This window comes from Clavelina lepadiformis, chromosome 9 (genome assembly GCF_947623445.1).
Source record: "Clavelina lepadiformis chromosome 9, kaClaLepa1.1, whole genome shotgun sequence".
Classification (NCBI taxonomy): domain Eukaryota; kingdom Metazoa; phylum Chordata; class Ascidiacea; order Aplousobranchia; family Clavelinidae; genus Clavelina; species Clavelina lepadiformis.
The window spans coordinates 10,575,276-10,589,964 of record NC_135248.1 but is presented as its reverse complement, the minus strand read 5'-3'; the positions used below and the strand labels follow the sequence as shown (position 1 = coordinate 10,589,964).

The 14,689-nt window shown below is 35.2% G+C and overlaps 3 protein-coding genes across 4 annotated transcripts; all 3 read right to left on the bottom strand.

Annotated features, from left to right (window-relative positions):
* Positions 1-2,548: 2,548 nt before the first annotated feature.
* Positions 2,549-5,912, bottom strand: LOC143470566 (protein GUCD1-like). Its single transcript, XM_076968787.1, has 5 exons — positions 5,765-5,912; positions 5,575-5,675; positions 4,381-4,592; positions 3,946-4,147; positions 2,549-3,844 (listed from the first exon to the last, which is right to left on the bottom strand). Exons 1-5 carry the CDS (start codon positions 5,893-5,895, stop codon positions 3,759-3,761), a joined length of 732 nt encoding a protein of 243 aa, XP_076824902.1. The 5' UTR covers positions 5,896-5,912; the 3' UTR covers positions 2,549-3,758.
* A 45-nt stretch (positions 5,913-5,957) lies between these two features.
* On the bottom strand, positions 5,958-7,610 carry LOC143470568 (calcineurin subunit B type 2-like). 2 transcript variants are annotated; one of them, XM_076968790.1, is made up of 2 exons: positions 7,141-7,610; positions 5,958-6,839 (listed from the first exon to the last, which is right to left on the bottom strand). In XM_076968790.1, the coding sequence occupies exons 1-2, from the start codon at positions 7,141-7,143 to the stop codon at positions 6,300-6,302; spliced, it is 543 nt and encodes a 180-aa protein (XP_076824905.1). In that variant the 5' UTR covers positions 7,144-7,610; the 3' UTR covers positions 5,958-6,299. The 2 variants fall into 2 exon arrangements, with proteins under 2 accessions (XP_076824905.1, XP_076824904.1); XM_076968789.1 differs by having other exon boundaries at positions 7,533-7,610.
* On the bottom strand, positions 7,611-10,471 carry LOC143470567 (uncharacterized). The gene is made up of 2 exons (XM_076968788.1): positions 9,514-10,471; positions 7,611-9,240 (listed from the first exon to the last, which is right to left on the bottom strand). Exon 2 carries the CDS (start codon positions 9,231-9,233, stop codon positions 8,664-8,666), a length of 570 nt encoding a protein of 189 aa, XP_076824903.1. The 5' UTR covers positions 9,234-9,240; positions 9,514-10,471; the 3' UTR covers positions 7,611-8,663.
* Positions 10,472-14,689: the final 4,218 nt, after the last annotated feature.

Below are 14,689 nucleotides of genomic sequence, written 5' to 3'. Positions count from 1 at the left end.
CAAAGGCAAAAGCCTTTGTGTTATAATAAATAAAAATGGGAACTTTATAATTTAGTAATTTGTATAGACAGAATCAAGCAACTAACAGCATAGTCACGCAAATTTGAGAAATGAGAACTCATCCATCGAAGCAGAAGTAAAACAAGTTATCATTTTATCAACCATCTATCGTCCTCGCTCATATTCTAACAATAACCGCCAGCATTCGCGGTCTTTATGACAGATAAGTTCGTTGTGTAATACTTCACACGAGTAGTACACAAACGAACGAATTTCTTTGTCATAGTACAGTACATCTGTATACAGATTTAGAGGCTAGTACAAAGGTTCCCAACCTTTTTCGGCTCCCGGCACCCTACAGAAGAGAAAAATATTTTGCGGCACCTCGTTTTGCAATCAAAGGTCATTCGCTTCGACTGCAGCAGGTTGTTAGTTCAAACAAGTTTTCTAATTTTGCCATTAGGAAAGGCACTTACTTAGTAGTTACACATTGAAAAATCAACATAACATAAGCAACACAGATATTTTACTTGGAGTTTAAATGTTACTTTGAAAATGCATTTTGCAAAACACAATATAAACTGTAGGCTATTGACAATTTCTTTCAAAATCAGTGTGAAATTTGTGCTTGGTTTCTTGCGCAAATCCCCTTCATATCTGGACGCACTTTCGATAAAGCTACCCTCATTTTTCCCTCGATTATAAGGAGCCTTCGTCTTTTTTTGTTTTGATATTCGTTAAAACTGAAAATCCTATCTCGCATAAGTATGATGAGGAAAACTGTGGTAAAATCATCAATGCCTTTTCTCCAAGGCAAGAAAATTCATTTTGAAGAAAGATGGCCATGTTTACTTGTAAAGTTTCTGGTCAACTTGCTTGGGACCATGGCTTCATTTGATAATTTTCCATTGCAGCTAAGACAGTTTGGTGTAGGTTGTGTTTCTTCACCACACCAAGTAAAGCCTATATTTAAACAACTGTCGTAATAAAAGCGAGTTTTCTTTGGTTTCTTTTCGCTTTTATTTCCAGTTTCAGCTGACACAATCGCGCTCTGATCGAACCATTGGGCTAGTAGTTGACCATACAGTTCATATCTAGTTTCATACTGATTGACTGAACCAGTATCCAAATACCAGCATTACAGTAACATACTTCCCACATATGTAAAGTGGTAAAGCATGGGGAAGTACATTGGGAAACATTTAACAACTTTCAACTTAATGCGACCTTGCAGTTGACTCTTTCCAAGTTACGGCCACCATTTTTTGAGTGGCAAGATTTTTTCGATCTACTATACTTAACAAAGGAAATTGTCGACTCATTTTGATTTTCTTTTAAATTACAAGTTCTGCCTTAATTAATTTTTAATTTTATAAACATCTAAATAGAATTGTGTGTTTATTTTGTTTTAATAGTTTCAAACTTTAAGGTCCTCCACCAATGCTAGGCCCAGGGCGCTGCGTGCTGCATTTCATTTAGCTTCATCTGAGTGGTTAGGAGTTGGGTCTCTGGGTTCGTAAATAGTCTACTAAAGTAGATGTTTTTTACAAACATGCATTCTATGACTAGGGGTCGTTAATTAAAAATCTTTGCGCCAATTTAATTCTGGGTCAAGATTTTTTTTAAATCCATGAGGCAACCATCTTTGATACAGGTGGCCAACTGCAATCAAATCGTGTGGGTAGCCTACCTAGAAGGTTTGCGGGATAGCCGCTGCATATATTGGATCTTTTCCAATTCCTAAGTAAAAATATCCATACCGTTAGCCTTAAAAGCGTTAAAATTTGGATTTCATAACGGCTGAAGTAGATAAGCTTCTCTGTCAGCAGATTATTATAGCACTTTCAGAAAGACCTGGCGCACTCAGGTGCTTGAAATCAAAGTCGAGAAACACAAGTGCCATGTGATGGTTAGCTGTTCGCAGACTGTCCACCGCTTTACGGAACTACATGCGTACCCACTACCAACGATTCATGCAAAAATGATTATTATAAGCAGGGTATCCAACTGGAACTGAACCTTAAAACCGGTTTGAGCATATGTTTATGAAAACCGAACCGGTACCGGAATCAAATATATTAAATTTGTCTGAACTCAAACCGAACTTGAACCACTGAAGACTACGAGAAAAAAACGAACCGGAGTCGAACCTTTCTCAATTGTAACCACTTTTTCAGTACAATAATTTCATTCATTAAGTTAGTTATAGAAAAGGTGTCTGTTTTGCTTATTTTAAAACATGGAAAACTTTTGTCTACTAGTAATGAAATTCCTTGAGCTAACGAATTGCTACTCGGACAGTGTAGTTGAAAAAATAAAAGAAATGACTAGGTAGACAATGTCATTCGAACCAGGAGCGAACCGTATATTAGTGAGCTTGCCCGGAGCGGAATGAATATGTGCACCCGATGCAAACCTGAACGGGAGTAAAACCAATAAAATAAAATTTTGTAAAACCTGAACCGTAGTTAAACCGTTTTCCACTGCGGTTCGACTCCCAGATGATAAGTTAAGTTGAGCACTTGAGCAGGTTACAACAGTCCATATGTAGAAAAGTGACAATACTTTATTACCGCTAGCAGAACTTTAATGTCATACCAAAATAAACGTATCTCATAACTAAATATCACCGACGCCAGGGCACAAGAGCTAAGAAAGAAATGTAATAATCACCAGAACAAACGTTAGGAATAAGACAAAATTTAAGTAAAACTGTTCTTCAGCGTGGCAATAACGCCACAAACTCATGAAAAGCACAAGAAAAGTTTATTAACTGCAAAGAAATATATGATGTACTCTGATAACATAAACACACACTTTCAATGCTCCCATAAGAACCATCTAAATTAAATAGGTATGTATAAATATATTCAATTGTAAATATACTAGTTAGGGTGGGGCGTGGATCGATATGAAGAGTATGTAGTAAAATAAGCTAAATATGTTTCAATTAAAACTCATAAGCAAAGCAATAGAAGAAAAACAGCTTCGGTTCATAAAAGTAATTCAATCTACAAGTAGCACATTACTTCTGCTAGATTCGCCACAAAATTGAATGTTATAATATTGAAGCCCAAGCTAGCCCGAGCTCGAGCAGGTAGGAATCATCGCCGAGTATAAGTCATGCAAACATTTCCGTAGTTTGAGGAGAGAGATTGTGGTATCACACCACCCCAGAAATTATACACCAGAAAGAATTTGAAAAGTAAATGAAAAAAGCTAGTGCAAAATAACTGGCTATTCATTACACAAATCAAATTTACATGGAACACAAAACGTTCACCATCAAAATAATGAACAGCATAATTTTGAAGAAAAGATAAGCACTAACAAAGAGCCCGTGTTAACACAATTTAATAACACTGTGGCGAAACACGATGTCAGTATACGATGATGACTTCATCTGACTCCTAATAAAGCTGCATGTTCTTCTCGGTAAGCACAACTAAGTTACTTCTTACAGAAGCATGTTGGCCGACGAATAAAAACTGATAAAACTTTATTTGCTATCTGATAAACGTAACATAAAATAAGGTAGAAAAGTAGAAAACGCAAGGATATATAAAGAAAAGTAATCAACGAAGGAATGTAAATTAAAACGGAAAACGAGAACTTAAAGGAAAATGTCCAAAACGTGGCGCTTGCCACCACAACACTATCTATCAAAGCAAAAAATTAAAAATCAGATTCAATCAATACTAATCCAAGCTAAAAAAAGAGTGCATTGGTATTGACCATTAAGAAAGTTTGGATTGCTTTCAATATGTAAATAGAATGTCCTCATCGGTTCCAAAACTCTTTCTTGCCTCTTCAAAGCACTGCATTGAACAATAGACCTTCTCACCTATAGTATGTTAATTATAATGGGAAATTCGTTAACAAGTTTTTAAAGAAGAATTGCAAAGAAACGCTACCCTAATATACTGTAGTTTGATTTATACCCACCGTCGTTTGACGGGTCTTTAAATTTGATTGTTTGCTTTGTCAAGTCATATCCTGTTACTAATATATAATGCCCCCAAAATGGCCGCGGTTCAACAGCAGTATCACCAACAGTATCTAAAGATTTCAACTTATTGCAGAGTGATGTAATAGGATTGCTATAGATTCGGACCATCTTTGTATCATCAATGAGAACAATCAAAGGCTAAGGAATATTTTGCAGCAAGGAACAAAATACATAAACATATCAGCATAAGGAAACTGATATCAAAGCATTTCTATTGTTATTACAACCACAAACAATGGCGATAGCAGGCAAAATAGATTGCTGAAGAACTTGGATATTAAATTTTAGCTCATTAAATTTATGATTTCAAGATTAAAAGAAAACATAACTGACCAAACTGCAACATTTACAAACTAATATTAGAAATTTACCCGTTTGTTAACTGCCAAATGTATGATTATCTCCTCCAATTTGATAGATTTCTTTTTAATAGTTACTTTGTTTGCAGTAGCTTCATTAAAGAGCTTGTTTATTCGTTCCTTTTCAGTTGAAAATTTTTCATTTAATCTGTCTACGTAAAATGGTTCTTCAGAGAAGTTGTCATTTGCACCCAATGTTACCGTGAATAATTTGTGCTGTACACCTAAACAGAAGATTGGGTTTCAAAATTACTTTTCATATACTCTTCAAAATTTACCGCTTAGTCATGGCAGAAGAACTTCAGTGCCTCAATGGATGTTTTGAGCTATCCTGGTGTAAAGATTGTTTCTGAGTGGTTGTGTAAGCCAACATAAGTTAAAAGTTTGGGACCCAAGAAAATTAGTCTAAAACTATGACCCAGTAAATACGAATAGACAACACTAAGCCAATCAAAAATTACAGCATTGGTCGTCACACAAGTTAATGTTAAAGGGTTAATGCAGCAAAGTTAATTCAAAAACTGAGCATTATTCATACACAAAATCAAACCATAATCAGAAATCTGGCAAAAGATCTGCTAAAGCGCTACACATTTTAGATTTACATTCCTTGGGTATCACAGCTAGTACTGTAATGAATCAAAGGCAAGCAGTTGGAAGCTAAAACAGTTTCACTTAAATAGGAATGGAACATGGTTTACTTGACGAAGCTAAGTGATATCGCATAGATTACAGTGGGTATTTCTTCATGTAGAGTTAGAGAATAATCCATGCAAAACCTTTAATATTCTAAGGCCACGACACAAGACAATTCCAGAATCGCTAACTTTTCATTGGTCATCATTCCAAACCATGTCTATATACTTTTGAAATCTGGACTACAATCAAACGAGTGCGCTAAAAGTGCAGGATTTAAAACTGGTTTTTAAGGTTTGCTTCATAAGGTGACATTACCAGAACAGATAATTAACATTAAATTCCACATCCACAGATTTCTCAATGTTCTCAGAATCAAGTAGACTGAGGTCTCTAATTATGACAGCGTGAGCTTATATAAAGCTATTCAAGAAAAGACATTCAATGAGGACTTGTGTGACAAAAACTCGTAAGTTGATTTCCGGATTTACGAGTTCATAGAAACATTAACTATGCTAAGATAGATATTTTTCCATAATAAATGTTACAAACATTCAACAAGTAACTCACCCAACATGGAACATATGTAAGCAAGGTCAACAGTCCACACTTGTTCGTCGACTAAATGTTTTTTGATAGCAAAATTAATTTCATCTTGGGTTATACTGCCCCTGTAAAACACAAAGCACAAGTGATTTTAAACGTAAGCAGCTAAAAGCCGCTTAATTTAGTTATGGTCAAAATTATAGCAATTAGTTACTTAAGCAGCATATGAAGACAGGCTATGCCACAGTCCCAATTTCCACCTTGTTTGACATGTGATATTGATAGAGATAAATTGTCTGGAATATCATTGTTTTGAGTTTTCAAAGTTGACAATAAACCATCCATTCAGTAAGAGTATGCCGATATACAATTTTTTAAAACAACTTATTGACATACAGTCTCAAAACCTAAAAATGATACAAACTGCAATAAAAAATAAAAACTTGTACAAAGAAAACAGAATGTATAAAATTAAGAGCAATACCATATTAAAAGTGTTTCTACACAGAAAAAACATTTTTTACAAATATGCAAAAAAATATTTTTGCCTGTTATATTTCAAATTACAAGGCACTTCAAATATTATCATTCACCAAAATAGTGACACAATTTGCATACAGTAAATACAAAAAGTTAATAAAATCCACAAACAATTAAAATAGATCGTAATATATCCAACAATAGATAAAGTATAACTTTAAGCAAAAACCTAAAAACCATGAAACATATGGCTAAAAAAAGAAGTGATGTCACTCAGTAATCTGCAAGTTAACAGTCATTTTCTCAGCCACCTGCCAAGCAGGCATAAGTTGCTTAAACTTTTTCAAGTCAATCTTGTTGGCTCCAATTTTCAGTGCATTTTTAGTGATTTTTTCAATTTGTTCGTTATTAAGGGAAGGCGACAGCAAAGTGTGGTAATAGCGATACATTTCTATACCAGCGAGATAGCCAAAATTTTTCACGTCAAGAAGATGAAAAAGAATCTCCACTTTTTCATTCGGCGTTTTTTGAGATGAAATGTCTCCGAAAAAGTTTACAAAATCATGAGGATACAAAACGCCATCTTTCCCACCATAATTCTCAGCAAGCAACGTAGCAAGCTTGTTCCCATGTACCTCACGGATTAGCAAGGTGTCTTGAACTGTCACTCCTGATGTTTCATCCTTTTTCTTTGATGTTTCAAGTTGATTATAACGCTTCTGGATCTCTTGCAAATAGCGAGCATTTATGTTGTGTTTTGCTATAATTTCCTTCTCCTCCTCTTCAGTGAAATATGATGAACTTTGTCCCTAGTAGAAAAACTCTTGGATTAAGAAAATTAAAAACAAAATTAATTGAAAATTAAATATTGCTTTAAAGTTAGATAAAGAGTAAGGCAATAGCCTATATAGTCTCATTTTGAATATTGTTATTAAATTTTCAACAGAAATTGGTGAATAAAACATGACTCTACTGACACATTTTACCATAATTTTCAATCATTGACTCTGGTGTTGTAAGCAGAAGCAGTCAATACATTCTGCAATGCAAAGAGTAACAACATGCAAGATATTTAGCACTATGCCCGGGTTAAATTATTAGTGTTCTTACCATGATTCTGTGTACAAACTGGGTAATTTATTAAACAGAGATATTAAATGAGATTTCTAGCAAGAAAGTGAATACAGTCACAGACCTGGCATGCATTAAATAACAAGATAACCAGCAAGTGCCTTTACAAGTTGCAAGAATACTAATTTTTGTGCGTATCGAAAATGATGTACCCATGCAAATTCGTACCTTTGACCAATCTTTTTCAAAGGCTTAAAAATTAAAGTAAGACTAAAGTTCCATGCACAATATCATTATCATAGTCGACTACTGGATAGCCGCTTGAGTTCGGGGCATTGTAAAAAGCATGGTGTAAATTTGAAGTTGTGGGTATGTGCTTTAAAAGCAGATGATACATGCTGTGAAAACAGATATGCAGCTGACTTCTATACCTTCATACAGCTTGGAACAATAGATAACAAATATCTGGTAGAGATACCAGTTTCCTATATATATATATATAACAAGACCTGTGCAAAACAGGAGTTAATATTTAAATGAAAAAATATAGTTGTGTAACAAAATGCAAAGCATGAAACCACAGTTTACATCAGGAACGATGATAATACAATACAAGTACAAGAAAAAAGACATCAAAACAAGCAATACCAGTAAAAACTAGTATCGGTAGTAAATAATGACCCAATTTAATTAAATGTCCTTTCACAAGGTAGAGAACATGTCTGCTTTGAAAACGTTCCTGTTATATGCGTTATTATGCTTAAGCAATCAATCAATGCAATTATGGATATTTGTGTAACTATTCACACATGATAAAGCCACAAATTGAGATGGGCCGGCCGAAGCCACATCTAAAACATTGGGCATTTCGGAGGGAGTATGCATTTTTGGAGCCTAGCTTGTAACTGATCTTGAGCAAAATCCAGCAGTAGTTCTTTAACTTGTACATAAATTCAATGTGTAAGAAATAAATGAATAAATATAATCTCTAGGGTAAAACTATTCACCGATGAAATCCCAATATTCACCCAAAAAAATGCAAAAACTATATGTAAAAAACGCTTTAAAATACCTGTCAGGCTTTCCAGTTGTCTTACATCTAAACAGTATTTTTCCTTAACCGGTTAAGCCCTAATTACAAAATAGAATGGATAATAAGTGCGTTACATTATCAGAAGGTACTGGTAAAAATGTTAGTTTCCTTATTACAGTACTGTAATACTATACTAGGTATCATTAATTGTTGTTTACAACTGACGCATGCGAAACAAAACAAGTCTATGACACTAATACCACAATGCAATGCAGTTGCAATTAGTAGCACATGTTTCAGGCCAAACAGCATATGTTTAACTGAAGGAAGCATAACTGATATATATGAAATATATGCAAGGCTGAAATGAATACAATATGAAGGCTTATGGTTTATATTACTTACACACTTATATAGCATCAATGCCACAATTTTTAGGTAACCTCTGTAATTTAAGAAGAGGGTGGCATTATCTTTAAAAAGTTCAATTTCTGAACAAACATTTGAACATTTCTAAACACTTTCACGGTCAAGATCTTTTATGTAAACCTTCTCTTAGCAATTTTCCCCATAAACTGTTGAAGGGGTGTACAAAGGAGGTGCTTGTAGTATTGTCAGGTAAAACCAAGGGCTTGTTTTCATTTGCCCACTTAAATATACTTCCTTCCAGATTATAAAATTTAACTGTTTCCAAATGTGGTCCCGACATTTGCATTTTCTTCTCTTTAAGTTGGCCAATTAATTGACTGGACCTGTATCCCAATGAACAATAGGCGACTACAATGAGGTTTTCCGCTCCAGTGGTGTTTGAGTTTTGTTTTATCAGATCATTAACGACAGTCATGTTTTCTTCCAAATTGCATCCAGCATTGATCCAAACCGCACCTGAAATCTTACTTACTTCATATTCTTCTTTTTTTCTGATGTCTAATAACAAAACTTTTTCTGCTTCAAGGGTGTCCCTATTATTTGCCTTTATCCACATGCTGTAAAACTCTTCAGTGGACATTTGAGGAGCTGTAGAAAAGCGTTTTCTTATCCCAGCAAGACAAACTCTCATACCCAAGCCGGGGTTTATAGCTTCATGTTGGTCACCCATAATTCACCTGCAAGAGTTACTTGTCTCACAACTTTTATTTCACTTCACAATTTATTTATAACATATTCATAAAAATTTATAACAGCTATGTTGTTGTTTTCTGGACTGTGTTGTAAAACCCAACGTAACTACTTGAGTAAAACAGTTGAAATTTCACAACATTAATCACCACTGTAGCATAGACTACTATAAGAGACTAGACCAGAGTTTCCCACAGTGGGTTCCAGAAAAGACGGTTAAAAATCGCATTTTAGTCTAGAAATGTCGTGTAATAGCCTACCCAAATCATTAAAGAGCACTAATATTTCTCGGCGGAGGGAAGATTTTTGCTGTGGGCAACTGTCTTCCCATCCCTCCTTCACTACGTAGTTGTCACGTAAGTTACGATAGTTTTACATACCAGCCGACTGCATTTTTTGTCAATATTCCAGCCGCATCCGCGCACAACCAAACTGAAATCTCAACCGCGCAGACTAATGCGCGTCTTGGCTGCGCATATCAAATGTACCGTCGTGGTTTTGTTCTGTTTAGTTTTTTCTGACGCTACTTAACTACAACTTGAGGACATACGGCAAAAAGTTAGCATACAAAGAAATGTATCGGGAGTAGAAGAAGTCGTATCTGTGCAAGTTTGTTTCGGAACTGATAATGAAATCGGTCAACTGCGCATTACAAAAGTCGAAAATTATTTCCACCATACAGTAGCCTATGCAATGAACGCAGTCTGGCCTACCGGTTCTGTTTGAGTAAGAAGTTACAGTAGGCCTACTGGCTAGTTGCCTAGTACTTAGCCATCAAAGTTAGTACAGCAAAGTTAACAAACAAATATAGTAGCCAATTGCCTACTGATAAGGTATTTAGTTCATTAGTTGGTGATGAGTTTATACGCGAGTGAAACTATTGCATAATCTTTACATACAATGCTTGTGTCAATCAGGCTTGGCTCTCTGTTAATATATAAACTTGCTTTAATAAACTGTATTGCATAAATATCATGGAGAGATGGCTGAAATTGGGAAATGAGGAAATTAACACTTTATTGTGCTTAATTTTCTTTACTATATGAAACCTAAATAACGACAATTAAGGTGAAAAAACGTTTATGTTTATTTGACGTTCCTGGCGTGTCGGGGGTTCCTTGTCAACTTAAATAACACTGCAGGTTTCCGCGGACAAAAAAGTTTAGGAAAAACTGGACTTGAGTACTAGACCACTCTTGTAGTACTGGGCCTTTGGCCGCAGTTATATACGGTATCAGCTTGGGGAAATTTAGAGTTTGAGGATCCGTTCCAAGCGAGTGCATTTCGATGTAAATACGCTTCAGTTTTTTGGGGGGTTTGTATTTAATTTTTCATACGTAACACGATTCGTATGGTTTGTTTTTGCTCGCTAGATATAATTCTAGTTTACATATGCAATAAATTGCTTAGAAATTTTATTAATTAAATATTTGAAGTATTAAAATAAGGTTTCGTTGGGCATAAATTTGCATTCCTGTGTAGCGGCCAGTAAGCATTTCTTATTTCGTCGCTGGTTGAAGCCCTTAAAGTACACCTCGCATTTGGCGTAAAATCGTTGTATCACTACATGCACGTTTGCCATTCATTCTGATTATTCTACGACCCAACTGTTACGCCATCAAAGTGTTGAGCTCAGACGGCTTTTATTTATTTAATATATGAGCGAGAATAGCGTACTGCTGAGGTAGCAACCTTGTGGAGTTAGGAGTTAGATCTAATTTGCGCGATATAACCATCAACAACCTACCTTGTTATACTGGTATTTTTTATTTCTATTTTATAAGCTAGACCACACTTTAAAGAAGCTATTTTGCTGTAAATATTTTCGTATAGAATCAGTGAAAAAAATCTGTGTAAACTAGTGGAGACACGAAGATACAGAAATAAAAATAAGATAAATTAGACAATTTCTTTGTATTGTTAACTAAGGCCGCTCATTCAATCCGAAGACCGAAATAGTTCAAATCTATAAGAATTGCAAAAATTTTTCGTTTGTTTAACATTGTTGCGAAGACGATCAAATTAAATTAAACATGGTAATACATGGAAAATTTTTATTTTCTGCACTGCTATCTCTCTTATATTTTTGTTTATTCTATTGCAGATGACAGGTTATTTATGCGTGCAAGGAATCGCAATTGCCTATAGAAAAACTCAAATTTTACTTAGGCCTGTTCCCAGTAGATTTACTTTTTTACTATAATGGCTTTATCACAGTCAAAATTGGCTGGCTATGTTGCGCCAAGATAGCGAAAGATGTTCTTTTCTGGTCAACCTACAACCAACTGGCAGCGGCTTTCTTATAGCTATTTTGAATAGAGCTGGGAATTTAGCCGATGTTCTATAGCGGTTAGCAGGAAGGCATTTCAGTCGTACTTTTTCTATTGTTTATTTTTCACCATTAACTGTGCGGAGCGAAACTTACGACGCTAACCGTTGTAGTTATAGCGCAATAAAACACATGCTCACGGACAATTTACGAGCAGGAAAAGTGGCAAAGCTCAAGAGCCTAATGCAATATAGCAATAGTAGAATTGTTCTACAAGATGGTATGTTAGTACGTCCATTAGCAGTTAACTTGTGGTTAGCTGCCGTAGCCGCTAATTGTCAAGTCACATTGTTAATCGCAGGCAAAACTGCTATTCATTCTTGAAAACTGTGATGTCTTATATTAGCAATTTCTGCTGTGCTAGACCACAAAGTTTATCCGCAAAACAAAGTTTTCAAGCATTAAAATAATTAACAGAGCAACAAATTTTCATTAATCAATAGATTACCAAACATTTTGCTCAAAATTCTCTTCAGCATGTACATTTTTGACTAATGGCGAACAGAATCTTTAGTCGCTAACAGCTTTTATAGCTGTTGGCGGCTATTAGCCGGCCAAGTTTTTCCAGCCTAATATTGAAATAGTTTTACCGTAATAGGCTACCATTGTGTAATTACGTCACTATCTCGTTAAATTACGAAAAACATACAAAAATACAAGATTACTATTTCCGGTTTAATTTAAAACCGGTAGCATAGCACTAACTTAAAAACTTATCTATAAGTGATGAAAATGTAACTGAATGCAAAATGATCGTTTGCAAAATCTGTTGTGCGCCTGTGCGAAAAGTTCTTTGTCCAAAAATTTGATGACAAATGTCCATGAAATTTTTTACAGGCATTGTGTTTGTTCCTTTTAAGTATGCGCATCATTCTCTATTAACAAAAAATTATAAATTGCGGACTCATATAGGCTTACCCATTCCGACAAACGCCGGAAAATTGGTACGCCTGAGTGGTAAACCATTCAAAAATCAGGCTATGAGCTAATGGAGGAGCTTGTAGCCTTATAGCCTACAAGCTTATAACAAACAAATGAACTATGTAATTGTTTTACCATATTAGGGATCGACGTTAAAAACTGCTGAAAGAAAATAGATGAGTTAAACTTAGATAAAAGAAATTTGAATTCATACAGATAATTTTAGGCTACAAATTTGCTTAATAATGTAGGCCTTCGGTATACCCATAGGTGGGCAGTACCGAATTACTATACCGCGGTACTTTTTCAATAACAATACCAGTACCGTCGGTACTTTTGAAAAATATACCGAATCTTCGTACCGAATTATTTTTTTTAAGAAATTTCAGTTGGTCCCGGTACTTGATACTTTTTAAGTGATAAATTCAAAATTTTAACAAGCATGTAGGCTATTCAAAAATAGCTTACTTGTCAATTAATCCTTAATACCAATAGTGGCAAACATTGCATTTGCAGCAGCATCTTTCACACAAAAAGTACCGGTACTGAGTACCTACAAAGTATCAAACTCTTTTTTTAAAATAGTACTGAACACCGGAACCGTCGGAACATTTTTGCCAATTACCGGCACCATTACCGATGTACTTTCAAAGTACCGACTACCCACCTCTGAGTAGGCTATACCTAATTACATGATTACCAGTAGACGGTGATATAGGCCATACGCTTGTTACTTGAAGTGAGAATGTTTGCGGCAAAATTCAGTGCAAAGTATCTAGCCTAATCAAAATATACACACGCGTTTTTAAAATTTACTTATTTTCAACATTGAAACAGATAACAAAAAATAAGTCTACACTACATTGCAAAAGATGGGCGAAACAGCCGATTGTCATCAAAAAGTGTCACGTGACCGACATTTTAATTCAAGTATTTTACTGTGCAAGAGCTTTATTAGATTAAAATTGTCAAACCAAAACCTGTTCGTTTTATTCAAAAACAAGCCAGACAAGAAAGTTTCCAATTTATGGCATACAATCTTGAAACGCCGTGTACAGAAACTTTGTAACGCCGTATTACTTGCGTATCTGGTGATTAGCAAGGATCAATCATATTTTCTGATACAAAAAACTTTCTGATCAAAAAGGAAAAGTTAAAATAGTTTCATTTCATGCTTGAGTGGCTACGCGGGGCCGAATTTCAGAAAATCAGTGAAATTGGACTAAAACAGGCCCTGATGGCAACTAATTCCAATTCTGTTGAATTCGACCAATTCGACCGTTGAACAGGGGCAAGCGTTGTTAACGCCTTGTCCAAGAGGATTTACAACGGTAGTGCCAGTAAGTATCAAACATGGGCCATATTATTGTGAGTTCTGCGCTCTAACGGCTTCGCTAGCGAGTCGAGTTTGCACAGTGAAAGCGTCGTGAGAACAAATATGAAGTATCATTAACACAGAGAAAGTGTAAACATTACACTGGTCAAAGAGGTTGCCGGCAAAGGGAGTAACCACAAAATGAAGGAATTTCCCATCTTTAAATCACATGTATTTAAGACAGGCCTATAAACTGAGAAAGACTGATGTCGACTTGAATACAGAAATTGAAAACATGTAGTGTAAAAGCAATAAAAAAACTAAACATATATTGATAGCCTACTTTAACTGGTCTAGAATAATTTACGGTTGAGGTCATAAAGTGATTTTCTTTCTTGGCAATATTCCATTTGTGAAAGTATCCCAACGTAACCTCTGTGGCAACTCAAGTGCCACAATGTGAACACAAGAGAAAAACTGAAAATTTGGACAATAACCGCAGAAACAAAGAAATTGGAGCTATCACGAAGTCGGGAAATGTTTTCTCACTTCAACCTGTTAAGTGGTTGTTGACCTTACAAGCTAAAATGTGATCTTTGTTCAAAGTAGTCAGTCAATTACACAAACATTTACGTCTTTTTGTTTAACAAAATCTGGTGAAGTTTACGTTGGAAGCCTACCTGACAGAATAGCGTAACTTCACTTGATAAGCTTTGACAAAAGAAAATACCACAAAAGAAGTTTTTTCAGAAGTCATTATCGGTATTGAAGTCCCCGCGTAATAAAAATATAGGCTTAGATAGCATTCATTTGGCTAAAATGCACAACAATAGCGCTTTAAAAAGTTTTGTCTCTTTAAAAACGAAGCAGA

What these genes read in the sequence shown, in the direction of transcription:
- LOC143470566 (XM_076968787.1), bottom strand. Translation starts at nt 5,895, where the DNA reads ATGGATGGTTTATTGTCAACTTTGAAAACTCAAAACAATGATATTCCA. An exon ending in TGTCTTCATATGCTGCTTAA is followed by an intron (nt 5,676 to 5,764) that starts GTAACTAATTGC and finishes TGTGTTTTACAG; the next exon opens with GGGCAGTATAACCCAAGATG. An exon ending in TAAAGACCCGTCAAACGACG is followed by an intron (nt 3,845 to 3,945) that starts GTGGGTATAAAT and finishes AACATACTATAG; the next exon opens with GTGAGAAGGTCTATTGTTCA.
- LOC143470567 (XM_076968788.1), bottom strand. Translation starts at nt 9,233, where the DNA reads ATGGGTGACCAACATGAAGCTATAAACCCCGGCTTGGGTATGAGAGTT.